Below are 27,112 nucleotides of genomic sequence, written 5' to 3' on the forward strand. Positions count from 1 at the left end.
GCACACTCAATCATTTGCCAAGAAACAAAAAATGACCTTGATAGTGATCTCATTGCTTCTTATAACATTTTCAAAATGATAAAGTGCTCGTCAATCTGCACAAAATGGATACCAGTAGTTTAAAATCAATTCCTCTCAGTAATAACTCTAGCTCATTGTAGTGATGAAATGAGTGAAGACATTGAGTATCAGCTATGCACAGCTACAAAAAAATTGAATTTGGGATACAACTGGATGCATCAAATGTGCGAGACTAAGGCATTGCTAATGACATATGTACAGTTTATCAAAAACGGAAAAGGTTATGATGAAATTCATAAAAACTAAAACAATCATCAATTGAGAACAAGTGTACGACGAGCAAAATACTGAGGATAAAAGTATTCTGATAATGATGGAAGAATTTGACTACTTGCTTCTTCACACTGAAGTGCGTTGGCTGTCAAAAGCTGTTGCCTCATCCATTATAGCCCAAATTTTGATCTTTTTGGCATTGTGGTTGAACTTTTGCTCAGAGAGCTTGGAAAGCAATATTGAAATTGTATATGGAGATTTGCCATACCCACCTGATCCATATGACAAAGTAAACATTCCAAATATGAAACTGCAGTGTGAAAATTTCAGTTTAATTCAGGCAAAAAGTGTAGTGTCCACTTATATCAGAAAATTGGAAATATATCTGGTAATTAACCCATTTCTTTGCAAGGTGGAAGAACATGAAGAGAGCTTACGAGAAAATATTATCAAAATTCCGAATGATGAAGAAGCAAAACTCCTTTACGAAAATGCTGGCTTTTGTGGTTATTCTGTCATACAAAGTTTCCTGGTCTTTGGAGAAGAGCCAAACTACTCTTCATTACTTTCCATCCTGCTATCTTGATGAAAAAGGCTTCAGTAGAGTGAAAAAATGCACACTCAAGAACGAGAAACCACTTGGATATTGTTACGTGTGGGGACCTAAGGCTTTTGCTGTCACAACTTGAACCAGAAACTCATCTTTAAAAAAACGAGCTCAAGGATCACATTGATATAGAAGCAGCTCTCTTGAAAATTCCACGGCAACCCACTGGACAGAATATTACAGAACGTTCCCAAGACAAATCCAACTGGCTGACACAACATTCCTGGGCAGAGCAAATGGCTCCTTATCTCCGCCGCAGCCAAAACACTTGCCTATGAAGGTTAACGTAACACACTGTGTGTGAAGAAAAGCTAACTAAAGTATAACAGCATAACAGTAGAAATACAATAAAACACGCTCTTCACCAGGGCATTACATAGGATAATATCTGTTGTCACTTAGATGATCCCCAAGACCTACCCAGTAAATATTTCAAGAGCAAAAATCTTCTTCACCTCCTCCAGGTTAAAAACAGAACAGAAATACTCCTTGAGGACACCACCTATCTATTGTGATTCCTACAAAGATGCCCACTTCAGACATTGAGGAGCCCAATTTTCTTCCCAGTTACTCTTTTCCCTTAATGTCCTTATAAAACATTTGTTTTCTCTTTAATCCTCTCTGCCACATCTATCTCATGCTCCCTTTTTAGTATTCCTCATTCCCATCTTGAGTATACTCTGGCACCCCCATACTCCTTCCAGGATTCACTTAATCCCAGTTTCCTCAACCAGACCTACACATCCTCCTTCTTTCTGAGGAGAACCTCAATACCACATACTTAATTTTAGTTTCACACTGCTCTCCAGGGTAGATGGCATCTTTTTTCTATATTTCAGACATAACACTCAGTGGCAACTTAATATGCTACACCTGAACACCTGCTCACATATGGAAATCTGCAATTAGATAATAATGAGGCATGCTGACGTGGTCAAGATGTTCAGACCAATCATCAGAATGGGGAAGAAGTATCATCTAAATAACTCCACCTGCGTGTTGTGATGGAAAATAACTGGTTCTTTGAGTCTCAACAGTAGAGGCCTGGACACACACAGTTTTAATAATAAGGAATTTATTTACAAGGGGAAGTCGGGTCAATACAAGCAACTACAATACACAGGAAGCGGTGTGGGGACAAGGTACGGTTACACATACAAAGAACAAGGGAAAAGCACTACGACAGCTGTCCCCCTGACCTTGGATAGATGCAGCTCCCTTACCAGGACAAATGATAGACCTTCCCAAACATAAATCAATGCACTTACATTCAATGAGGTTGTCTGTAAGGGAGACCGAGCCAGGCACAAGTCTCACCTTTTAAAGCATGGGGCGGGGCGAGATAATCCAATTAAGGGGACCAATAATTTAGCTGTGCATTGATTAGTTGGGAGGGGTCAAATGTTGATTGGCATGTGGTGTGTCCTCCGATCAGCCAGGTGGCAGTGCGTCTGTCACGTGGCCGGTATCTCTGAATAAACCGCGGAATGATTGTTGGTGTCAGATGGGATGGTTTGAGTAGCTCACACGGTGTTCATCTCCTGGGATTATCACACACAACAGTCTCTACAGTTTATAAATAATGATGTGAAAAACATCAAAGAAAAACAGTCAGCTGATGAAAATGACTTGTTAATGAGACAGGTTTGTGGAGAATGGCCACACTGGTTCAAGCTGACATGAGAGAGACAGAAACTCAAATAGCCTTATTTTACAACAGTGGCATGCGGAAGGGCATCTCTGAATGTATAACATATCGAACCGTGAAGAGGATGGACTGCTGCAGCAGATGACCATGAACATACACCCAGTGGCCACTTTATTAGCTATTGGAAATCATTAATAAAATGGCTACTGGATGTATATAATTGCTAATTTTTTAGTGATTGCACACAAGCACAAAGTAATTCAGCAATAAAAATAGATTAGCTGTCAAACAAACAAAACAGAAGCTCCTTCAGACACACTTTGGGGCATCATATGCTGGAGTAAATACAACATTTAAAATGTAGGGCAATTTACATTGCCTAGTCCTGCTTTCAATGGAATCTTGGCATTACAGTGGAGTATAGATACAAACTTAATGTAAGTGATGGGTGGAGGATTTCAAGAGTAAGCATTCGGCACATCACAAAGGAGGCTTCATGTATTGAATTCAAGAAGACCTTATTTAATGATGTTAAAAGAATTCAAATTACCCTTTTAGAAACATAAAATAGAGAAACCTTACTCATACTTTTGCTTTATTTTTCTCCAGGCAATGTGACAAAGTTTCTTCAGTGCTACAACCACCAGCATTGCGACCATGAATAACATGGACAACAGTAAGACCATCACATCCACACAATAGTAAGCATACCAGGGCAGTCGGTAGGATTCAGAACGCAAATGGCCTGCTCCTTTGTGTCGGGCAACATACTCAATCCAGAAAACGGCTCGCTCCATTGGGGACTCTGGTTGGTCCCGGTGGAGGGCAGAGAGTTTCTTCATGTTGTCCCGGTAAAATGTGCCATTTATCACCTCATGAAGTGCCTGTAATAGATTTGTGGAGTGTATGGTTGCAACATTAAGCACCTTTGCTGCACCTCGGGATTCAAGTCGAAGTAAATTGTCAAACTGATCAAAAATTAGAGGCATGCCAATCACTGGCACCCCATGGTAGATGGCCTCGTAAATGCCGTTGATACCACCATGAGAAATGAAGACTCGTGTGTTGGGGTGTCCCAGAAGGTCATTCTGAGGGATCCATTTTGTCAGGAATGTATTATTACCTACATTGGGAGGGATTTCTCCATCATATCTCCAAATCACCTTCTGGGGTACTTGAGCAAATGCCTCAGCTATTTCCATTGTAATTTGCTTTGGCAAAGAACCTACAAGAGATCCTAATGACATCACAATAAGTCCATGTTCTCCTGTGCTTTGAACAAACGCTTCAAACTCTGTTACTAGTGTTTCGGCTGGTTTACACTGGAAGCCTCCAATGTAGACAATATTGGGCATAGTGGGTCTCGGGAATTCAAATACAAAATCTACTCTCACCAGCAACACATCAGCACTCAAGAGAATTGTTTGGATATCTGCTTCTGTTCCCAGATAACGATGACAGATTTCATTATAAATTGGGTATACAAACAATTCTGTAAACACTAGCTGAAGAAGATGTTGCATGAAGTTTCCTGTTCTTTGGAGAAGATTCATATTATCTGTCAATTGTGAGCCTGCAATAGGGACATAGGAAGGCGGTGATGGGGCAGAGAGGAAATGGGCTTCCCCATTTATCTGCAATCGAACATCATACACCTGTGGAACTTTTAGATAATGAGCAAGCAATGGTCCTGTACCCAAGGCAGAATCTGTAAGTACTAAGTTAAAATTCGCACTTTCAATTTGTTCTAACAGTGTTTTGTTTTCAAAAATTGCAATAGTAAAATCTTGAATGAATTGATGACAGTGATATAAAAAATTCATCATTACGTTTTGGAACTTAGCATGGTCCCATAGGTTCCAACCATTCTCTGAGCTCTCCAATGACAGCTCCACAAGTTTTTCAATCATTTCACTCCTCACAAGTTTGCTCTTTTTTTCTTCAAGATGAACAACAATGGATTGATAGATATCAGGATTTTCCTTCATATACCAAGATCCAGAGTAGTAAAGCATTGTGATATTGTGTCCACGAAGTTTCAGTTCTTCTACTAGAATTTTCATGTTAACCCAATGACTTCCATCCACAGGTACGACCAATATTTTAGCTCCTTGTGTAACTGGACATGTCAGTGTGATGAAAATAATAGTAAGAGCACACGCAATCTGGAACCTGCCTTTCCATCCAGGACTATCCATCTTGATCACACCGACGCTGGTGTAGAATTGATAGGAGATATTGGTAAGCATTATAAATTGACAACAAAAGCATTTTGTGTACAGTTGAGTCATTTCTTGTTATCACTTTAACCCATGTGTTCCTAACCTTTTTAATACAATTTGCGAAGAATGCAGCTTGTTAACCTAGGTCTTAACCAAATCAACTGTTCACTGAGTATACTTTCATATCTAGTTGAATTTGAATGACATACAACATAAAATATGATTTGGAAGAAGAACTCAACTGCACAACTAGAACACTTTTCTGGTACACAATTTTGGTTGACGTTGCAACAATGGCAAGTTCCAATTGGGATAGAGAGCCACAGGTTTAATATACAGTACCAGAGGGAAGAGATAGTGTGGAGCAGGGAGATAACATGAAAGATGGATAAGGGGATAGGAAATGATGGGGGCGGGGGAGCTATTACTGGAAGTTTGAGCCATCGATGTTCATGCTTTGGTTGAAGGCCACCCTAATGGAATATAAGGTGTTGTTCCTCTATCCTAACCTCGGCCTTATCCCGACAGCGGAGGAGGCCATGGGTGGACATATCAAAATGGGAATGGGAAGTGGAATTAAAATGGGTGGCTCCTGAGACATCCCGCTTGTTCTGGCAGACGGAAAAAAATGCTCGGCGAAGCGCTCACCAAACCTGTGTCATGTCTCACCGATTTACAAGAGGCCACACTCACTGGGAGCACCGAACACAGAACACCACCCCAACAGCCTTACAGATGAAGTGCTGTCTCACCTGGAAGGACTGTTTGGGGCCCTGAATAAAAGCGAGGGAGGAGGTGTAGGGGCAGGTGTAGCACTTGCGCTGTTTGCAAGGCTAAGTGCCGGGAGGGTGATCAGTGGGGAGGGAGGAATGGGTGAACTTCCTTCACCATCGCTGCGGAAAGAAGTGGGGGGGGGATGGGGGAGGGAAAGATGTGTTTGGTTGTGGGATCCATTTGGAAGTGGCGGAGAATTATGTGCTGGACACAGATGGCGGTTTTACAAGCGGCAGTGTGAGATAAGGTATAGTCCAAGGAGCTGTGAGAGTCCATTGGTTTATAAGACATCGGTGGATAAGCGATTTCTGGAGATAGAAACAGCGAAAGGAAAGGGAAGTGTCGGAAATGGACCAGGTGAATTTGAGGGCAGGGTGGAAGTTGGAGGCAAAGTGGGTAAAATCGATGAGTTCAGCACGGCTGCAGGAAGCAGCACCTGTGCAATCGTCGATGTAGCGTTGGAAAAGTGCGGGACAGTCACGAGTGTAGGCTTGGAACATTGACTGCTCCACGTAGCCGACAGACAGGCAGGCTTAGCTGGGACACACGCGAGTAGCGAAAGTTCCGGAGAATTATGTGGTGGACGCGGAGGCTCCTCCTACCACTCACTTTCTGCTTTCCCCAGGGATCGCTCCCTACGCGACACTCTTGTCCATTCCCTTCGTACTTCCCTTCATGATGCGTACATTGTGGACTCCTGCTGAGCGGGCACTGGAAATCAGAACTGCCTTCCCTAACATATTCCCTGGGTTGGTAACTTTAACATGTTTCTGACAATTGCAATGAAAACACACTCAGCCTCAAGCTGCTTTTAAAATACATCCAAAAATAACCTGGAATGGAGACGTAATTACAATTTTACACTTACCGATAAAGAACACCTTGCCAGTAATAGAAAGTTTTTGTTTGAGGCTGTTGTGATTTCAGCAAAGCAAAAGTGACCTGAAATTTTCTGCAGTCAGAGGACAAGTCCAGGGGATTGGATAATAGTGTCCCGTGTTCACTTTCAGTTCCGTCCTGCCGAATGTTTTAATCAGTATGAAGAACTTTCTTAGGCTTGAATCCGCTGAGTCAAAACAAAATCAAAGTCCAGTTTATTGTCAAATGCACAAGTACATGCTTGCACAAGTACAATGAAAAACTTAGTTTCAAACAGCATTGTAGGCTTCTACAAACAGCATTCACAAAGAAGCATAAATTCAACCTAAATTTAAACTCAGCTCTGTATTTCCCCATTTCCAGGAATATAAGCATATGAACAAGCTTTCAAAATAACTTTCATGCGACTTATTGATATTGGTTTAATGAAAATCAGGGTTTCCCAGGAATTTTTGATTCATGAAGCTTCTAATATCTTATATTTATCTAAATTTCAGTTATATTACTGCTGCGAAGGAATTTGAACTATGACCACTTGTTATTGGCATTGTCACACACAAACGCTGGAGGCACCGGGCAGTCTGGACAGCTTCTATAGCAGAGCTACCCAACCTGGCGTTCAGGGTCCCCTTGCTTAATGGTATTGGTCTTTGGCATAAAAAGTGTTGGGAACCCCTGATCGAGGGAGAAGAATAAACCTCGACATGTCATACCGAGATCCTTCATCAGGATACTCACCTGAGGAGGAAGAGGCGGTGGTGTGCTTTCTTGCCTGTGACATTTGTGTGACTGGACCAGCACAGGTTATTGGTGATACTCACTCCTAGGAACTTGAAGTTCTCAACTCCCTCAGCCTCAACATCTTCGATGTAGGCAAGAGTAAGTGTGTAGCCCTCCTTTCTGATGCCAATCACCAGTTCTGTTGTTTTGCTGACGTCGAAGGAAAGGTTATTATCATGACACCATGTTACCCAGCTCTGTATTACTTCCCCTACTCTAACACACCATTACTTGAGGCATGGATCACAGCTGTTGTAGCATCTGCAAACTTGAAAATGGAGTTCTTACATTTTGTAACTTGAGAGTATTAAACTAATTCAAAGGAAGACACAGGAGACCAAAATGCGGGACTTACTTCGAATTTACTATAAGCGAGGTGCATACGTATCACATGAGAGCATGATGACATAGGAAATACATGTATTTATACATATGACCTGTAGTGAATTATTTAAATAAACAAGGATGCTAATCAAACAATATACAGTATGCACAAGGTTATTCGTATACTATTGAAATATTAAGTGCACAACTTATTTTGTGGAATGGCTGAAACTGTGTCCATTTGAATTTTAATTAATTTTCTGTTCACTTCTGGTGTAAGCCTTATTGCTTGTGTATTTGTTTGTTTTCCCATTGAACAACTCAAGGTTACACATTTCTACATCACTTTCATCATTATCAGATTTTTCACTGTGCATCGGTTTAATACTCCCTTTGAAACTGCAACTTAACTTTTTTGCTTTTTGTCTTCCCTGTGCAGTTCATTTATTTTTGTCTACCCATCATATTCATTGCATGTGTCCTACTTTGTTGATTTTCTGCTACTTTCGCCTTTAAATATCCATTTGTTTGGTGTATGTGAGCCTTTTCCACAATAGTAACACAACTTGTTTGGCCATTGTGGAAAAGGCTCACATACACCAGAATTCTATTCATACTCAATTTTCTTCTGACTACAACTCAAGTGTGACTCCGTTTCCATTGAAACAGTGATTTCAACTTCTCTTTTAAATGTGAGTTTTGCTTCAGTTAGCTGTTTTTTCTAAAAGCCTCCTTCTAAGATTTCACAAACTAAATGATTTCCTTGTACATCAATAAACTTATTACTGAACTGACAATGCTTAATCTCTTCAGTTTAGCAATACAAACCGAAATGGGCTCCCTTTCCCTTTGATTCTGCTAAGGCAACCTAAAGTGTTCTGCATTCAACAACGGTTTTGGTTCTAAACATTCCTGCATTACTTTTACAATAGCAGCAAAGCTCAATTCTGATGATTTGGTTTGGGCAGTCAAATTTCAAAGGAAACTGTGGGCCTTTAAAGCCATTGCACTTTGAAAAATTTATACTCGCTTCTTATCGACTATTTCATTGACTTCACGATATAGAACCAAAGAATATTACAGCACAGGAACAGGCCTTTTTAGCCCTTCTTGGCCGTGCCAAACTATTTTTCTGCCCAGTCCCACTGACCTGCACCCGGCCCATATCCCTCCATACACCTCTCATCCATGTACCTGTCCAAGTTTTTCTTAAATGTTAAAAGGTTCTTAAATATTGTTCCAATAGCTCAGAATGCATGAGACAAATACTCATGGTGTAATCAAGCTGGTCAATATTTCCAAAGCAGCCAAGCATTTCTAATTTTTTAAAAAAGATTATTCATCACTCAATACTGACTTGTCATAATTCCATGAATCCTACCTTTCTCTTAACAAACACGCAAATTCTTCCATTTTATGACTTTCTTAAACTCTGTTGTGTCTTTCCATCTGAGGAATATGTGCTGTGCTGCATTTTTTTTTAACTTGAACGTCTGCATATATTGGGTTGCATATATCACTCGGTGTTCCGTGAAGCGCATTTTTTTAGTTCAAGTGTCTCGCTGTACTTGAATGGGTCAGTAGCTGTCTTGAATAAGTTTTTTTAAAATACCTCATCACCGATGTTATGTGTTGTAACTTTAAAACATGAGACTAAATCAAAGGAAGACTGGCGAGACCAAAATGTGGGTCTAACTTTGAGTTCACTTTAAGAGAGGAGCATCCATAGCACGTGGAAGTGTGCTGAAATAGGGAATTCATGCTATAATACATATACGAATTATTTAAATGAACAAGAATGATTAATCAAACAAAATATATACAAGATTACTCAAATATTATTGAAATGATCGCTATACAGAGCTAGAGTAGAATCTGGCCATATAGTCATGAGTGTACAGGGAACAGACTAGGAAGAAATGTAAAAATATTGCGCTGTGCATTTCTGTTGAATTTTTCTCCTCTTACCTTAAATTTATGTACTCCAATATTCAACACTTCTACCCTGGGAAATGTATATACCTGTCTACACTATTTATGCACCTGAATATTTTATAAATGTCTCTCATGTTTTCCTTTGGACTCTGATGCTCCAGAGAAAACAACCTGGGTTTGTGCAACCTAACTGGATTGTTGCCCTCCATCCTTTACCCTGTCCACATTGCAATGTCGTGGCCGTTTAACCATTCCCTTCCTCTGCGGCAACTTTACCTCCTTTACCGATAGCATCAAATTCAACCTTGGCTACTTTTCAATCAAATCCTTATACTCCACTGCCCATTTAGCCTCTGATAAGTTTTTTTCTTCTGTCTCTGAACAGACTGCCTTGTTTGCTTTTAGTCATTGCAAAACAGTCAATTTATTAAGTTATCTCTTCTGCATTCAGTGACCTTTTGTCTCTCTGTTGATCAACTTTATCATTCTCATCTTTGCTTTCAAATCCTTCCATGATCTTACCTTTCGTCACCCAAGTAAACTCCTCAGGCCCACAACAGTCCAGATCTTGCCACTCTTGTAACATCAGCATCAATTTTGTGCATTTCTCCTTCACTCCACCATTGACAATGGTGCCTTCAGCTACTTAGTCCCTTGGGCCTGGAATTTTGAGCACCAAACTCCTCCTTCTGCCTTGTTGTCCGCCGTGACCCATAAAACGTAACACTTTGTCCAATATCACATCTGGTTCTCTCACACCTCACTTGGCAAAGTTCCTCAAGGCACTCTAGATCATTTGCCTGCATTTCAATAAATAACATTTATGAAAAGCCTTGCTGCATTGGGCAGGAATACAAAATAATTAAATAATCAAAGTTGTGATGCAAACAACCAGGGCACAGCCTCTTTTCAGTACCATCATTGGGGAGGAGGTACTGAAGCCTGAAGATACACACTTAGCATTTCGGTAAGAGAGAGCTACATGTATTCCAAATTGCTTCCATGAATTTCTTTAGCCAGAGTGTGAGGAATCTGTGGAATTCATTGCCTCAGACAGCTGTCTTTATGTATATTTAAGGCAAAGGTTGATAGATTCTTGATTGGTCAAGTCCTGAAGGGATGGGGGATAGGCAGGAGATTGGAGCTGAGAGGAAAAATAGCTCAACCATGATAAATTAGTGGAACAGATGGGCCATGATGGGCCAAATGGCCTAATTCAGCTCCAATATCTTGTGGTCTTATTTTTCATATTTCTTGATGTAACTTAGTGATATATTATGTATTGTGATGTACTGCTGCCACAAAACAACAAACTTCATGACACGGTTCAATGATAATAAACCTGATTCTGATTCTTATTCTCACTTCTACCATTGGGCAGGAAGTACAGGAGCCTTGGGTTCCATATCATCTGGTCTAAGTACAGTTATTATCATGTTCCTGAACTTCAGTCACCACAACTCTGAACTGTTTGCACAACTTTTGACTCACTTTCAAGGAACCTTTACAACTCATGTTCTCAGTACTGTCTTTTTGCACAACCTGTCTTGCTTTGCACATCGCTTGTTTGTCGGTCACTGTGTCCTTCAAAGATTTGATATATGTATCAAATAAAGCTGATCTAATCTTTAAAAGGTCTTTGAACTATCCTTTAGTCTTGTGTTAATAGAAAAGTATTACAACACTGAGTACTTTTTATTTAGCAAGTCTATTAAGGTATTGGAAACAAAATGTCAGAGTCCAGTTGACCTTCATATCAACAAGTACATGTAGATAGGGTTGCAATGAGAAACTTTCTGGCAGCAGCATCACAGGCACAAAACATCAAAGATGCAACCTTTACATGAGAAGTATTCATTATCAATATAGATGATATAATTTTTTACAAGGAAGGCCACAATTAGAATTAAAAAAAACAAAGGTCATTAAAGTGCAAAGTGGTCATGTTGTTGTCATTAACTTGTGATTATGATCAAACAGGCTGAAGGGTAGTAGTGGTTCTTGAACCTGATGATGTGGGACTTCAGGCTCCTGAACCTCCTGCCAAATGGTAGTTGTCAGTAAATCACATGTCCCGGATGTTGGGGACCTTTGATTATAGATGTTGCCTTCTTGAGGCAAAGAGTGGGGTGAATGAGGAGCACAAGCTGGCGGGTGACAGTTGAGTCCAGGTGAGGAAGAAGGTAGAGAGCTGGGAGAGCTTGGAGAAAGGGAGTGATGTCAGTAGCTTGGAGATGATTAGTGCAGGAAGCAAAGAACTAAAGCAGAAGGAATCTGATAGCAGAGGACAACAGACAAAGAGAAGGAGGTGGGGAACCAGAGGGTGGAAGATGTTGGTGATGGACAGGTCATGATGACACGGATGGGAAAGAGAAGGGGTAAAATGGCCAAAGGATTGAGGGAAACGTTTGAATCTATTGGAGTAATTTATTGCATCCAGTGCTCCCAGTGCAGCAACTGTGATTCTCAACAGAGATTAAGGGATCGTTTTGCTGAGTACCTTCACTCCGTCCGCCATAACAACTTTGATCACCCACTGACAAGCTAGTTTAATTCCCACTTCCCACTCCCGCACTGACATGTTTGCCCCTGGCTGCCACAGTCAGATTACATACAAAGTGGTGGAACAGTACTTCATATACCATCAACATCAATTTCTCTAAATTCTGATAAACACTTCCCTCTGTTTCGCACCCCACCATAACACCATCCTCCCACCCACCTTGATTTCCCTTATCGATCTGGTCACATTACTCTACTTACTTAGTTATTTTTCTTGTAAAATGGGGCTCCAGCAGATTCAATTTTTTTTCAATTCCATGGACAAAGTCTATTCTTTAATTCAGTAGTCCCCAACACCATTGCACTCCCAGGGAGTAATGAAGATAAAGGGTCAGTGGGGGGCAGTAATCCTCAGTATCAATGGGGGCAGCTGACGGATTACAGGCTTAATTTAAGAAAAACATTACTTATTCTAAGCATTTACTCCTCAGTGCCACAGAATTGATTGCAATCATTACATAATCACCTCAGCTCTTTCTGACCATTCATTCCCTCAGACTTTGTTCGAAGTGCATTATAGTTGTTGAAAAGCAATGTGACACTTCTGTATTTGGCAAATCCTGAGAAATCTGGCCTAAGAAATTGTGTTATTTCCAAGTACAGCCTGCTCACTATTGCCGTTCATGACCATAGCACAGTGTGGGATAGTACAATTCCCCTTTCTAATCACACAATGGCATATTTCTTGTGAAATAGGTTATGGCATTCAATGGCGTAAGGTTCAGAATCTGCCCTTTCAAATGGTCTTTGTGGCAATTCTCTAGCCCACAGCCCAATCGAAAATCATTGCTCCACTTTATGTAGCTTCAGGTAGAGAATCGGGTTTGTGGTGAGCTATCATGATGTCATAACTTTCCCCTATATTGATCACAGAACATGAGGGTGGATTTAAAGTATAGATGATTCTCCTTGGCCATTAATCCGTAATGAAAGTGGCAAAAGCAGAACAAAAAAAGTGTTGACAATATAATGTGGAGTACCCGAAATGTAGATTTATACCAGAACCGAGCAACTGGCAGCAGCCCATGTACCTGTCGCGTGAAACAGTTTTTTTCAAATGAAGCAAAGAAACTGTCCAGGTTCATTGCACATGCAACATATTTAGGAGAAAAGAATTTGCTCTGTAGTTGGATGAGTCAGCATTCCCAGACAACAAGTCTTTGCTTCTTCATTATGTTCATTTCATAACAGATGAAAGCATGGTTCAAGAGTTGTTATTTGCAAGGGGACTAGAAACAGATACAAAGGGGGAGTCAATATTTTGGGACATTGCGCAATTTTTCCAAAGAGAAGGATATTCTAATCACAAACGTTCATTCTTGTACAACAGTCGGGGCATCATCAATTACAGGACACCACTATGAGGTTATTACTTTCTTGTTAAAACTTGTACCCACATTTGCCATTCGCTGTGTAACCCGCAGACAACATCTTTTCACAAAAGAATCCTAAATGATCGGCTTCACAAATTATTAAATAGAAACATAGAAAACCTACAGCAGAACACAGGCCCTTCGGCCGAAGTTGTGCCGAACATGTCCCACCTTAGAAATTGCTAGGCTTACCCACAGCCCTCTATTTTACTAAGCTCCATGTACCTATCTAAAAGCCTCTTAAAAGACACTATTGTATCCACCTCCACCACTGTTGCCAGCAGTCCATTCCACACACTCACCACTCTCTGAGTGAAAAACTTACCCCTGACATCTCCTCTGTACCAACTCCCCAGCACTTTAAACCTGTGTCCTCTTGTGGCAACCATTTCAGCCCTGGGAAAAAGCCTCTGACTATCCACACAATCATCTTGTACACCTCCATCAGGTCACCTCTCATCCTCCTTCACTCCAAGGAGAAAAGGCCGAGTTCACTCAACCAATTCTCATAAGGCATGCTCCCCAATCCAGACAACATCCTTGGTAATCTCCTCTGCACCCTTTCTATGGCTTCCACATTCTTCCTATAGTGAGGCGACCAGAGCTAAGCACAGTACTCCAAGTGGGATCTGACCAGGGTCCTATATAGCTGCAACATTACCTCTTGGCTCCTAAATTCAATTCCACGATTGACGAAGGCCAATGAACCATATGCCTTCTTAACCATAGAATAAACCTGTGCAGCTGCTTTGAGCGTCCTATGGACTCGGACCCCAAGATCCTCCTGATCCTCCACACTGTCAATACTTTATTCTGCCATCAAATTTGACCTACAAAAATTAACCACTTCACACTTATCTGTGTGGAACTCCATCTGCCACTTCTCAGCCCAGTTTTGCATCCTATCAATGTCCCTCTGTAACTTCTGACAGCCCTCCACAATATCCACCTCACCTCCAACCTTTGTGTCATCAGCAAACTTACTAACCCATCCCTCAACTTCCTCATCCAGGTCATTTATAAAAATCACGAAGAGTAAGGCTCCCAGAACAGATCCCTGAGGCACACCATTAGTGGCTGACCTCCATGCAGAATATGACCCGTCTACAACCACTCTTTGCCTTCTGTGGACAAGCCAGTTCTGGATCCACAAAGCAATGTCCCCTTGGATCCCATGCCTCCTTACGTTATCAATAAGCCTTGCAAATGCCATATACACTGCATCTGCTGCTCTTCCTTCATTAACGTGTTTAGTCACATCCTCAAAAAATTCAATCAGGCTCAAAAGGCATGACCTGCCCTTAACAAAGCCATGCTGACCATTCCTAATCATATTATACCTCTCCAAATGTTTACAAATCCTGCCAGTCAGGAACTTCTCCATCAACATACCAACCACTGAGGTAAGACTCACTGGTGTATAATTTCCTGGTCTATCTCCTCTCCCTTTCTTGAATAAAGGAACAACATCCACAACCCCCCAATCCTCCGGAACCTTTCCCATCCCTGTAATATCCTGCAATAATCATTCATTTCATCCTAACAAGTTGAGAATGGGGAACATCCGATTTCTCAGCCACTCAGGGTCATGCGTTGGTAACTACCAGACTGAGATGGGGCAGGCCACAGCCGGAAATCTGTGCTGAATTGAGAGTAATATTGGTAAACCCCAAAGAGGAGAAAACAATTGGTGAACAGCACCTAAGTGGAAAATCTACCTATTTCTCGTATCAGAATAAGGAACACTATTACTGAAATAGTTCTGATTATTTTTGTTTTGCAGCAGCAGTACAGTGTAGGGCATTAAAATAATAAATAATAATTAAATATATTAATCGTTAAATAGTTAGACAATGTGAAGGTGGAATGGTGAGGTAATGGAATCATGGATCGTTCACAAATCTGATGGCTGGGAGGAGAATTTTTCCTAAAATACACGGTGTGCATCTTCGGCCTCCTGTACCTGCTGCTATAAAACCGTAAGACATCGGAGCAGAATTAGGCTATTTAGTCCATCGAGTCTGCTCTGCCAGTCCATCATGGCTGATTTATTATCAGCCCCTCAACCCTTTTCTCCTGCCTTCTGCCTGTAACTTTTGACAACTTGATTAATCAAAAATGTATCAAATTCCACCTTAAGTACACCGAATGACTTGTCCTGGACAGCCATTTGCAGCAGTGCATTCCACAGCTTCACCACCCTCTGACTAAAGAAATTTTTCCCTGTCTGAGATAAATAGATTTCCATCTATTCTGAGGCTGTTCTGCCCCTAGATTCCCCAACTATAGGAAACATCCATCCTATATAGACCTTTCAAAATTTTATAGGTTTCATTAAGATCCCCGTCCTCCATCTGATCACCAGCAAGTACAGGCTCAGAAGCAATTAAACACTCCTCATATGTTACCTATTTCATTCCTGGAATCATTCTTGTGAACCTCCTTTGGACCTTCTCCAAGGCCAGGACATCTTTTCTTAGATCAGAAGCCAAAAACCACGCTTGCTACTCCAATTCCGGTCCAACAAATGCTCTTTAAAGCTTCAGCGTTACGTCCTTGCATTTCTATTCTAGAACTCTCGAAATGAATACTGGCATTGAATTTGACTTCTTTACCTCCGACTCAACCTGGTTTTTTAACTTTCAGGGACTCCAGCACGAGAACTTCCATTTTTCATTTTCAATCTTTTTTATTGATTTTCAAATAAAGAACATACAGATCAGAAGAGGAGTTTAACAAGTAGATAATATAACAGACATATAAACAGCAATAGTAAAAACAGAAAGTATATAATGTCAAAATGAAATAGGTAAAATATTATGCTGTTATATATACAATTGTTATGAAGGATGAACAGCTCTGATGGGCAGAAGGGTGCAAGGTTGCCCATGTCCCCCTCCCCGGGAGAATCACAAACTGTTACTGTTACCACGCTGCTCATGAGAGAGAATGAGAGAAAGACACAGATAAGAGGAAAACAAGTGGGAACATCTCCTGCTGATAACACCAGGGGAGAGAGACCATATTATGACTCCTATAAGACTCACGGCTCCGGAGAGGGCTGTTTACTTGGTACTATTCTGTTCATTAAAATTCCTCAGTGGACAGCCAGAGTGGGCTGGTTTGATGGGCTAAGCCATTCAAAACTGATTGACATCTGAGACCCCGTGAGTAGGGATAAAAGTGAGGTCTGGGGAGACACCTCTCAGACACACCAGGAGACACACTAGTGAGCACTGTTTAAGTATTGGAACCCACGAGAAAAGTGTGAGGCATCGGAGACCGAATGAAGGATCGGTCAATTTTAACTCACAGTGTTTACAGCGAGGCCAGTGGGGGCTTGTGTGTGTGTCCACTCTTGCCTGGGTCAACTGAGTCACCCCACCCACACTGCCTGACTGTCAAACTTTTCAGTACAATGTGTTCCCTTGGATTTTAAACTCCCAACTATGATCCTCTTTAAGCCACGAGTCAGTGATGCCCACAACATCATACCTCCCAATATCTACAAGTGTGATGAGAGAGCTTGGGGTATTCAAGGTAAGGATCGAGACACCGTACAGTATAGACCCTGAACGAGAACCGAGCACTGGCAAAACACTGCACCAGTGATTCCTAACGGAGGCGGTTATGTGTCCTAAGGGATCATTTGACAAATAGAAGTCACTGGGGGCCACTCATGTTTCTCGAGGGGTGGGGTGGGGTGCAGTAATGAGGAGTCTAACTGGAAACACAAGACCTGCTCGATCGAGCATAGGAAGACCCACAGCTTCGCAGGCGGTGAGCACCTGTCGTCACGACGCATGTGAACCTCGGCAAAAACCTGGCTTTACCAACTAAGCAGACATGACTGTGGTTGTATAAATTGGCAACCAGGGTGCCCAATGGTTCCCCTTGATTCGCAGTGTAGAACGAGTTCACACAATTTAACAGTTAGTAAATCAAGTGTGCTCTCCCAGATTTCTCTGCAGATTGTGGAAAACAGGTTGCACAATGTTACAGCGCTGACCGGAACCAAACAGTGAACCTGCCAACCCCAAGGATTCCTCTTGAATTGTTCAAAGCAACCTTAGCTTCATGTGTGGTCAAGAACCATCTTTGGGGATTATGAGATCTTGCCTGATTGGTCAATCGCGCTGACTGGAATAGTATAAAGGTAGCATGTCGAAAACAAACTCTATCCCGACTAGCATTCAGATTCCAAACTGAATCATTGTCAATGTAATTTTGCCATCTGTCTAACGAAGCCATAAAACCATCAAGAATGGAGGAATACTTCCTAAAAGACACCCTGAAAAGGCTGCTTATGGTGTTACTCTGTTCCAGAAGATGAAAGAAGCTTAGGAGAGTCAATGACACCTAATGGTGACTCCTTTACTTGCATCTTCAGAAACTGCTCTATTTCTATCTTTAATATCTTCTTTTTACCTTTCATGGTTCTTTTGAAGACTCTGACCTGGAGTTACGCGCGGACCTCGGTGCTTTGTGGGAATGGGACCTGCTCTCGGGGCTTCATGACTGGCCATTATCCGACATGCCAAGGGCACAGCCTAAGAGCTTCCCTCACCTATGGAGTTCCAAGATATCCTGGCTCTGGAGGTTGGTGTCACGGCAGGAGATCAGTGTGTCGTCGTGGGAGTGAAAAGATCTGTGGCTGTGTGTCCAGAGACCTGAGATTTTTGGGCACTGAGCTCAGAAAATTATGACACAACAGACTTTTAACATCATAAACCAGCGAGTTGTTTGTCATGTGTCCCCTCCCGCCCTGAAATGGAGACGTCTCTTTCTCCCATATTAGGGAGGGGGTGGAGAGATGGAGAGCCTGTGGGTGAACGAGTAGTCTTTGGGGTACTGCAAGTCTGTGTCTTTGCTGTTGGATTGCTGAATGCTGGAGTGCTTGGTGGTGAGTGCCGATGTTTTTTTTTCTGGTGGTGTGAGGGGGAATCATTGATTGCTGCTGCTTATGCACGGGAGTGAGGGTGTGGGGGTAGATTTTGAGGTTATAACATTTAACTGCCATTTATTCTTTTGGGTCACTCCTCTGTTTTTGTGGATACTTGTGAAGAAAAAGCATTTCAGGATGTATATTGTATACATTTCTCTGACATTAAAAGTACCTTTGAAACCTCTGAAAAGCATTGCACACTCCATCATTTGCCAAGAAGCAAAAAATGACTTTGATAGTGATCTCGTTGCTTCTTATAACATTTTCAAAATGATAAAGTGCTCGTCAATCTGCACAAAATGGATACCAGTATTTTAAAATCAATTCCTCTCAGTAATAACTCTAGCTCATTGTAGTGATGAAATGAGTGAAGACATTGAATATCAGCTATGCACAGCTACAAAAAAACTGAATTTGGGATACAACTGGATGCATCAAATGTGCGAGACTGAGGCATTGCTAATGACATACGTACAGTTTATCAAAAATGGAAAAGGTTTTGAAGAAATTCATAAAAACTAAAACAATCATCAATTGAGAACAAGTGTACGACGAGCTTTATACTGAGGATAAAAGTATTCTGATAATGATGAAGAATTTGACTACTTGCTTCTTCACACTGAAGTGCGGTGGCTGTCAAAAGTTGTTGCCTCATCCATTGTATCCCAAATTTTGATCTTTTTGGCATTGTGGTTGAACTTTTGCTCAGAGAGCTTGGAAAGCAATATTGAAATTGCATATGGAGATTTGGCATACCCACCTGATCCATACGACAAAGTAAACATTCCAAATATGAAACTGCAGAGTGAAAATTTCAATTTAATTCAGGCAAAAAGTGCAGTGTCCACTTATATCAGAAAATTGGAAATATATCAGTAACATTGGGAGAGAAACAGTCTCAGTTTCCCTGCATGGCACGCATGACACTCTCTTTCACAGACAGTGATTTGCAAGAGTACTGCTTATACCTGCAGTCACTAAAGAAGGATTTTCTGAATTGATTCAAGGATTTGAACGATCTGGTAATTAACCCATTTCTTTGCAAGGTGGAAGAACATGAAGAGAGCTTACGAGAAGATATTATCAAAATTCCGAATGATGAAGAAGCAAAACTCCTTTACAAAAATGCTGGCTTTTGTGGTTATTCTGTCATACAAAGTTTCCTGGTCTTTGGAGAAGAGCCAAACTACTCTTCATTACTTTCCATCCTCCTATCCTGTTGAAAATGTCTTCAATAGAGTGAAAAAATGCACATTCAAGAAAGAGAAACTACTTGGATATTGTTACGTGTGGGGACTTAAGGCTTTTGCCGTCACAACTTGAACCAGAAACTCTTCTTAAAAAAAACAAGCTCAAGGATCACATTGATATAGAAGCAGCTGTACAGTTCACAGGTACTGTGTAAAGTAGTCTTAAAGAAAAATAAAAGTTTAAGGAATATTAATTGTGGTGAATGCTGTGTTAATAATGCCTCATGCAAAATTATCATTCACCAGGAAATAACAGATGATACACTGGTATAAAATATACAGAGGAAACTTATTTACCAATCTTTCAACTTTACTAAAGAGCTAACAGAAAAAGAAAAGAAAAATAAAAGGGCCCAGTCCAGTTAAACCACTCTAAATGTGCACATAAACATTGGAGCTCATTTCTGGTGTAGTCGGGAGTTCTACTTTGATTACTCATGCACTGAACGCAAGTTCTGCAAGAAAAACTCCAGCCACACTTCGAAATTCCCTCGACGACCATTTCAAATGAACTGGTGAACTCAGAAGTATTGGCAATTCCTCCTTGGGTCTACTTGCCTGCACAAAGCACTTCTTAAAATGGGGTTCCCACTTCATGCAGCATACTGTGAGCATCTTCTGTTGTAGTTCGCTACGCATCGCCTGCCAACAAAGACCCAAAGCAGGGCACTGTTCCCCAGAAAACTGATCCCACCCAGCTCTCTCGAAAGTTCCGTGGCAACCCACTGGACAGAATATTACAGAACGTTCCCAAGACAAATCCAACTGGCTGACACAACATTCCTGGGCAGAGCAAATGGCTCCTTATCTCCGCCGCAGCCAAAACACTTGTATATGAAGCTTAACGTAACACACTGTGTGTGAAGAAAAGCTGACTAAAGTATAACAGCATAACAGTAGAAATACAATAAAACACGCTCTTCACCAGGGTATTACATAGGATAATATCTGTTGTCACTTAGATGATCCCCAAGACCTACTCAGTAAATACTTCAAGAGCGAAAATCTTCTTCACATCCTCCAGGTTAAAAACAGATGAGAAATACTACTGAGGACCTCACCCATCTATTGTGACTCCTACAAAGATGTCCACTTCAGACATTGAGGAGCCCTATTTTCTTCCCAGTTACTCTTTTCCCTTAATGTCCTTATAAAACATTTGTTTTCTCCTTAATCTTCTCTGCCACATCTATCTCATGCTCTCTTTTTAGTATTCCTCATTCCCATCTTGAGTATACTCCAGCACCCCCATACTCCTTCCAGGATTCACTTAATCCCAGTTTCCTCAACCAGACCTATACATCCTCCTTCTTTCTGAGGAGAACCTCAAAACCACATACTTAATTTTAGTTTCACACTGCACTCCAGGGTAGATGGCATCTTTTTTCTATATTTTAGACATAACACTCAGTGGCAACTTTATATGCTACACCTGAACACCTGCTAATATATGGAAATCTCCAATTAGATAATAATGTGGCATGCTGACGTGGTCAAGATGCTCAGACCAAACATCAGAATGGGGAAGAAATATAATCTAAATAACTCTACCTGTGTGTTGTGATGGAAAATAACTGTTTCTTTGAGTCTCAACAGTAGAGGCCTGGACACACACAGTTTTAATAATAAGGAATCTATTTACAAGGGGAAGTCGGGTCAACACAAGCAACTACAATACACAGGAAGCGGTGTGGGGACAGCGTACGGTTACACATACAAAGAACAAGGGAGAAGCACTACGACAACTATCCCCCTGACCTTGGATAGATGCGGCTCCCTTACCAGGACAAACGATAGACCTTCCCAAACATAAATCAATGCACTTACATTCAATGAGGTTGTCTGTAAGGGAGACCGAGCCAGGCGCATGTCTCACCTTTTATAGCATGGGGCTGGGCGAGATAATCCAACTAAGGTGACCAAAAATTTAGCTATGCATTGATTAGTTGGGAGGGATCAAATGTAGATTGGCATGTGGTGTTTCCTCCGATCAGCCAGGTGGCAGTGCGTCTGTCACGTGGCCGGTATCTCTGAATAAACCGCGGAATGATTGTTGGTGTCAGATGGGATGGTTTGAGTACCTCACACAGTGTTCATCTCCTGGGATTTTCACACACAACAGTCTCTACAGTTTACAGATAATGGTGTGAAAAAAATCAAAGAAAAACAGTCAGCTGATGAAAATGACTTGTTAATGAGACAGGTTTGTGGAGAATGGCCACATTGGTTCAAGCCAACATGAGGGAGACAGAAACTCAAATAGCCTTATTTTACAACAGTGGCATGCGGAAGGGCATCTCTGAATGTACAACATATCGAACCGTGAAGAGGATGGACTGCTGCAGCAGATGACCATGAACATACACCCAGTGGCCACTTTATTAGCTATTGGACATCATTAATAAAATGGCTACTGGATGTATATAATTGCTAATTTTTCAGTGATTGCACACAAGCACAAAGTAATTCAGCAATAAAAATAGATTAGCTGTCAAACAAACAAAACAGAAGCTCCTTCAGACACACTTTGGGGCATCATATCCTGGAGTGAATACAACATTTACGGTGTGATAGGATAAAATGTAGGGCAATTTACATCGCATAGTCCTGTTTTCAATGGAATCTTGGCATTACAGTGGAGTATAGATACAAACTTAATGTAAGTGATGGGTGGAGGATTTCAAGAGTAAGCACTCGGCACATCACAAAGGAGGCTTCATGTATTGAATTCAAGAAACCTTATTTAATGATGTTAAAAGAGTTCAAATTACCCTTTTAGAAACATAAAATAGAGAAACCTTACTCATATTTTTGCTTTATTTTTCTCCGGGCAATGTGACAAAGTTTCTTCAGTGCTACAACCACCAGCATTGCGACCACGAGTAACATGGACAACAGTAAGACCATCACATCCACACAATAGTAAGCATACCAGGGCAGTCGGTAGGATTCAGAACACAAATGCCCTGCTCCTTTGTGTCGGGCAACATACTCAATCCAGAAAACGGCTCGCTCCATTGGGGACACTGGTTGGTCCCGGTGGAGGGTAGAGAGTTTCTTCATGTTGTCCCGGTAAAATGTGCCATTTATCACCTCATGAAGTGCCTGTAATAGATTTGTGGAGTGTATGGTTGCAACATTAAGCACCTTTGCTGCACTTCGGGATTCAAGTCGAAGTAAATTGTCAAACTGATCAAAAATTAGAGGCATGCCAATCACTGGCACCCCATGGTAGATGGCCTCGTAAATGCCGTTGATACCACCATGAGAAATGAAGACTCGTGTGTTGGGGTGTCCCAGAAGGTCGTTCTGAGGGATCCATTTTGTCAGGAATGTATTATTACCTACATTGGGAGGGATTTCTCCATCATATCTCCAAATCACCTTCTGGGGTACTTGAGCAAATGCCTCAGCTATTTCCATTGTAATTTGCTTTGGCAAGGAACCTACAAGAGATCCTAATGACATCACAATAAGTCCATGTTCTCCTGTGCTTTGAACAAACGCTTCAAACTCTGTTACTAGTGGTTGGGCTGGTTTACACTGGAAGCCTCCAATGTAGACAATATTTGGCATAGTGGGTCTCGGGAATTCAAACACAAAATCTACTCTCACCAGCAACACATCAGCACTCAAGAGAATTGTTTGGATATCTGCTTCTGGTCCTAGATAACGATGACAGATTTCATTATAAATTGGGTATACAAACAATTCTGTAAACACTAGCTGAAGAAGATGTTGCATGAAGTTTCCTGTTCTTTGGAGAAGATTCATATTATCTGTCAATTGTGAGCCTGGAATAGGGACATAGGAAGGCGGTGATGGGGCAGAGAGGAAATGGGCTTCCCCATTTATCTGCCATCGAGCATTATACACCTGTGGAACTTTTAGATAATGAGCAAGCAATGGTCCCGTACCCAAAGCAGAATCTGTAAGTACTAAGTTAAAATTCGCACTTTCAATTTGTTCTAACACTGTTTTGTTTTCAAAAATTGCAATAGTAAAATCTTGAATGAATTGATGACAGTGATATAAAAAATTCATCATTACGTTTTGGAACTTAGCATGGTCCCATAGGTTCCAACCATTCTCTGAGCTCTCCAATGACAGCTCCACAAGTTTTTCAATCATTTCACTCCTCACATGTTTGCTCTTTTTTTCTTCAAGATGAACAACAATGGATTGATAGATATCAGGATTTTCCTTCATATACCAAGATTCAGAGTAGTAAAGCATTGTGATATTGTGTCCACGAAGTTTCAGTTCTTCTACTAGAATTTTCATGTTAACCCAATGACTTCCATCCACAGGTACGACCAATATTTTAGCTCCTTGTGTAACTGGACAAGTCAGTGTGATGAAAATAATAGTAAGAGCACACGCAATCTGCAAACTGCTTTTCCATCCAGGACTATTCATCTTGATCACGTTGATGCTAGTGTAGAATTGATAACAGATATTGGTAAGCATCATAAATTGACAACAAAAGCATTTTGTGTACAGTTGAGTCATTTCTTCTTATCACTTTAACCCATGTGTTCCTAACCTGTTTAATACAATGAACAATTTGCGAAGAATGCAGCTTGTGAACCTAGGTTTTAACCAAATCAACTGTTCACTGAGTATACTTTCATATCTACTTGAATTTGAAGGACATCCAACATAAAATATGATCTGGAAGAAGTACTCAACTGCACAACTAGAACACTTTTCTGGTACACAATTTTGGTTGACGTTGCAACATTGGCAAGTTCCAATGGGGATAGAGAGCTACAGGTTTAATATACAGTACCAGAAGGAAGAGATAGGGTGGAGCAGGGAGATAACATGAAAGCGGGATAAGGGGATAGGAAATGATGGGCGCGGGGGAGCTATTACTGGAAGTTTGAGCCATCGATGTTCATGCTTTGGTTGAAGGCCACCCTAATGGAATATAAGGTGTTGTTCCTCTATCCTAACCTTGGCCTTATCCCGACAGCGGAGGAGGCCATGGGTGGACATATCAAAATGGGAATGGGAAGTGGAATTAAAATAGTTGGCTCCTGGGAGATCTCGCTTGCTCTGGCGGACGGAGAAAAAATGCTCGGCGAAGCGCTCACCCAACCTGTGTCATGTCTCACCGATTTACAAGAGACCACACTCACTGGGAGCACCGAACACAGAACACCACCCCAACAGCCTTACAGATGAAGTGCTGTCTCACCTGGATGGACTGTTTGGGGCCCTGAATAACAGCGAGGGAGGAGGTGTAGGGGCAGGTGTAGCACTTGCGCTGTTTGCAAGGCTAAGTGCCGGGAGGGTGATCAGTGGGGAGGGAGGAATGGGTGAACTTCCTTCAGCATCGCTGCGGAAAGAAGTGGGGGGGGGGAATGGGGGAGGGAAAGATGTGTTTGGGTTGTGGGATCCATTTGGAAGTGGCGGAGAATTATGTGCTGGACACAGATGGCGGTTTTACAAGCGGCAGTGTGAGATAAGGTATAGTCCAAGGAGCTGTGAGAGTCCATTGGTTTATAAGACATCGGTGGATAAGCGATTTCTGGAGATAGAAACAGCGAAAGGAAAGGGAAGTGTCGGAAATGGACCAGGTGAATTTGAGGGCAGGGTGGAAGTTGGAGGCAAAGTGGGTAAAATCGATGAGTTCAGCACGGCTGCAGGAAGCAGCACCTGTGCAATCGTCGATGTAGCGTTGGAAAAGTGCGGGACAGTCACGAGTGTAGGCTTGGAACATTGACTGCTCCACGTAGCCGACAGACAGGCAGGCTTAGCTGGGACACACGCGAGTAGCGAAAGTTCCGGAGAATTATGTGGTGGACGCGGAGGCTCCTCCTACCACTCACTTTCTGCTTTCCCCAGGGATCGCTCCCTACGCGACACTCTTGTCCATTCCCTTCGTACTTCCCTTCATGATGCGTACATTGTGGACTCCTGCTGAGCGGGACTGGAAATCAGAACTGCCTTCCCTAACATATTCCCTGGGTTGGTAACTTTAACATGTTTCTGACAATTGCAATGAAAACACACTCAGCCTCAAGCTGCTTTTAAAATACATCCAAAAATAACCTGGAATGGAGACGTAATTACAATTTTACACTTACCGATAAAGAACACCTTGCCAGTAATAGAAAGTTTTTGTTTGAGGCTGTTGTGATTTCAGCAAAGCAAAAGTGACCTGAAATTTTCTGCAGTCAGAGGACAAGTCCAGGGGATTGGATAATAGTGTCCCGTGTTCACTTTCAGTTCCGTCCTGCCGAATGTTTTAATCAGTATGAAGAACTTTCTTAGGCTTGAATCCGCTGAGTCAAAACAAAATCAAAGTCCAGTTTATTGTCAAATGCACAAGTACATGCTTGCACAAGTACAATGAAAAACTTAGTTTCAAACAGCATTGTAGGCTTCTACAAACAACATTCACAAAGAAGCATAAATTCAACCTAAATTTAAACTCAGCTCTGTATTTCCCCATTTCCAGGAATATAAGCATATGAACAAGCTTTCAAAATAACTTTCATGCGACTTATTGATATTGGTTTAATGAAAATCAGGGTTTCCCAGGAATTTTTGATTCATGAAGCTTCTAATATCTTATATTTATCTAAATTTCAGTTATATTACTGCTGCGAAGGAATTTGAACTATGACCACTTGTTATTGACATTGTCACACACAAACGCTGGAGGCACCGGGCAGTCTGGACAGCTTCTGTAGCAGAGCTACCCAACCTGGCGTTCATGGTCCCCTTGCTTAATGGTATTGGTCTTTGGCATAAAAAGTGTTGGGAACCCCTGATGGAGGGAGAAGAATAAACCTCGACATGTCATACCGAGATCCTTCATCAGGATACTCACCTGAGGAGGAAGAGGCGGTGGTGTGCTTTCTTGCCTGTGACATTTGTGTGACTGGACCAGCACAGGTTATTGGTGATACTCACTCCTAGGAACTTGAAGTTCTCAACTCCCTCAGCCTCAACATCTTCGATGTAGGCAAGAGTAAGTGTGTAGCCCTCCTTTCTGATGCCAATCACCAGTTCTGTTGTTTTGCTGACGTCGAAGGAAAGGTTATCATGACACCATGTTACCCAGCTCTGTATTACTTCCCCTACTCTAACACACCATTACTTGAGATATGGATCCCAGCTGTTGTAGCATCTGCAACCTTGAAAATGGAGTAGTTCAGTTTTGTAACTTTGAAGTATTAAATTAATTCAAAGGAAGACATGGGAGATCAGAACACAGGACTTACTTCGAGTTTACTATAAGCGAGGTGTATATGTATCACATGGTAGCGTGATGACATAAGAAATACATGTATTTATACATATGGCCTTTAGTGAATTATTTAAATGAACAAGGATGCGTAATGAAACAATATACAATATGCACAAGGTTACTTGTATAATATTAAAATATTAAATACGCAACTGAAACAGCCAAACCAGTGTCCAATTGAATTTTAATTAATTTTCTATTCACTTCTGATGTAAGCCATATTGCTTGTCTATTTCAACACGAGTGAATCAGCAA

The 27,112-nt window shown here is 41.4% G+C and overlaps 2 protein-coding genes across 4 annotated transcripts; both read right to left on the reverse strand.

Moving 5' to 3' along the window:
• Positions 1–1,845: 1,845 nt before the first annotated feature.
• On the reverse strand, positions 1,846–25,817 carry LOC132382553 (UDP-glucuronosyltransferase 2C1-like). 3 transcript variants are annotated; one of them, XM_059952868.1, is made up of 4 exons: positions 25,689–25,817; positions 9,986–10,263; positions 6,414–6,611; positions 1,846–4,763 (listed from the first exon to the last, which is right to left on the reverse strand). In XM_059952868.1, exon 4 carries the CDS (start codon positions 4,745–4,747, stop codon positions 3,128–3,130), a length of 1,620 nt encoding a protein of 539 aa, XP_059808851.1. In that variant the 5' UTR covers positions 4,748–4,763; positions 6,414–6,611; positions 9,986–10,263; positions 25,689–25,817; the 3' UTR covers positions 1,846–3,127. The 3 variants fall into 3 exon arrangements, with proteins under 3 accessions (XP_059808851.1, XP_059808852.1, XP_059808853.1); XM_059952869.1 differs by lacking the exon at positions 9,986–10,263 and having other exon boundaries at positions 25,689–25,816; XM_059952870.1 differs by lacking the exons at positions 9,986–10,263; positions 25,689–25,817 and adding an exon at positions 7,163–7,453.
• Positions 21,089–25,813, reverse strand: LOC132382554 (UDP-glucuronosyltransferase 2C1-like). Its single transcript, XM_059952872.1, has 2 exons — positions 25,689–25,813; positions 21,089–24,028 (listed from the first exon to the last, which is right to left on the reverse strand). Exon 2 carries the CDS (start codon positions 24,010–24,012, stop codon positions 22,393–22,395), a length of 1,620 nt encoding a protein of 539 aa, XP_059808855.1. The 5' UTR covers positions 24,013–24,028; positions 25,689–25,813; the 3' UTR covers positions 21,089–22,392.
• Positions 25,818–27,112: the final 1,295 nt, after the last annotated feature.

Source organism: Hypanus sabinus, chromosome 28 (genome assembly GCF_030144855.1).
Source record: "Hypanus sabinus isolate sHypSab1 chromosome 28, sHypSab1.hap1, whole genome shotgun sequence".
Classification (NCBI taxonomy): domain Eukaryota; kingdom Metazoa; phylum Chordata; class Chondrichthyes; order Myliobatiformes; family Dasyatidae; genus Hypanus; species Hypanus sabinus.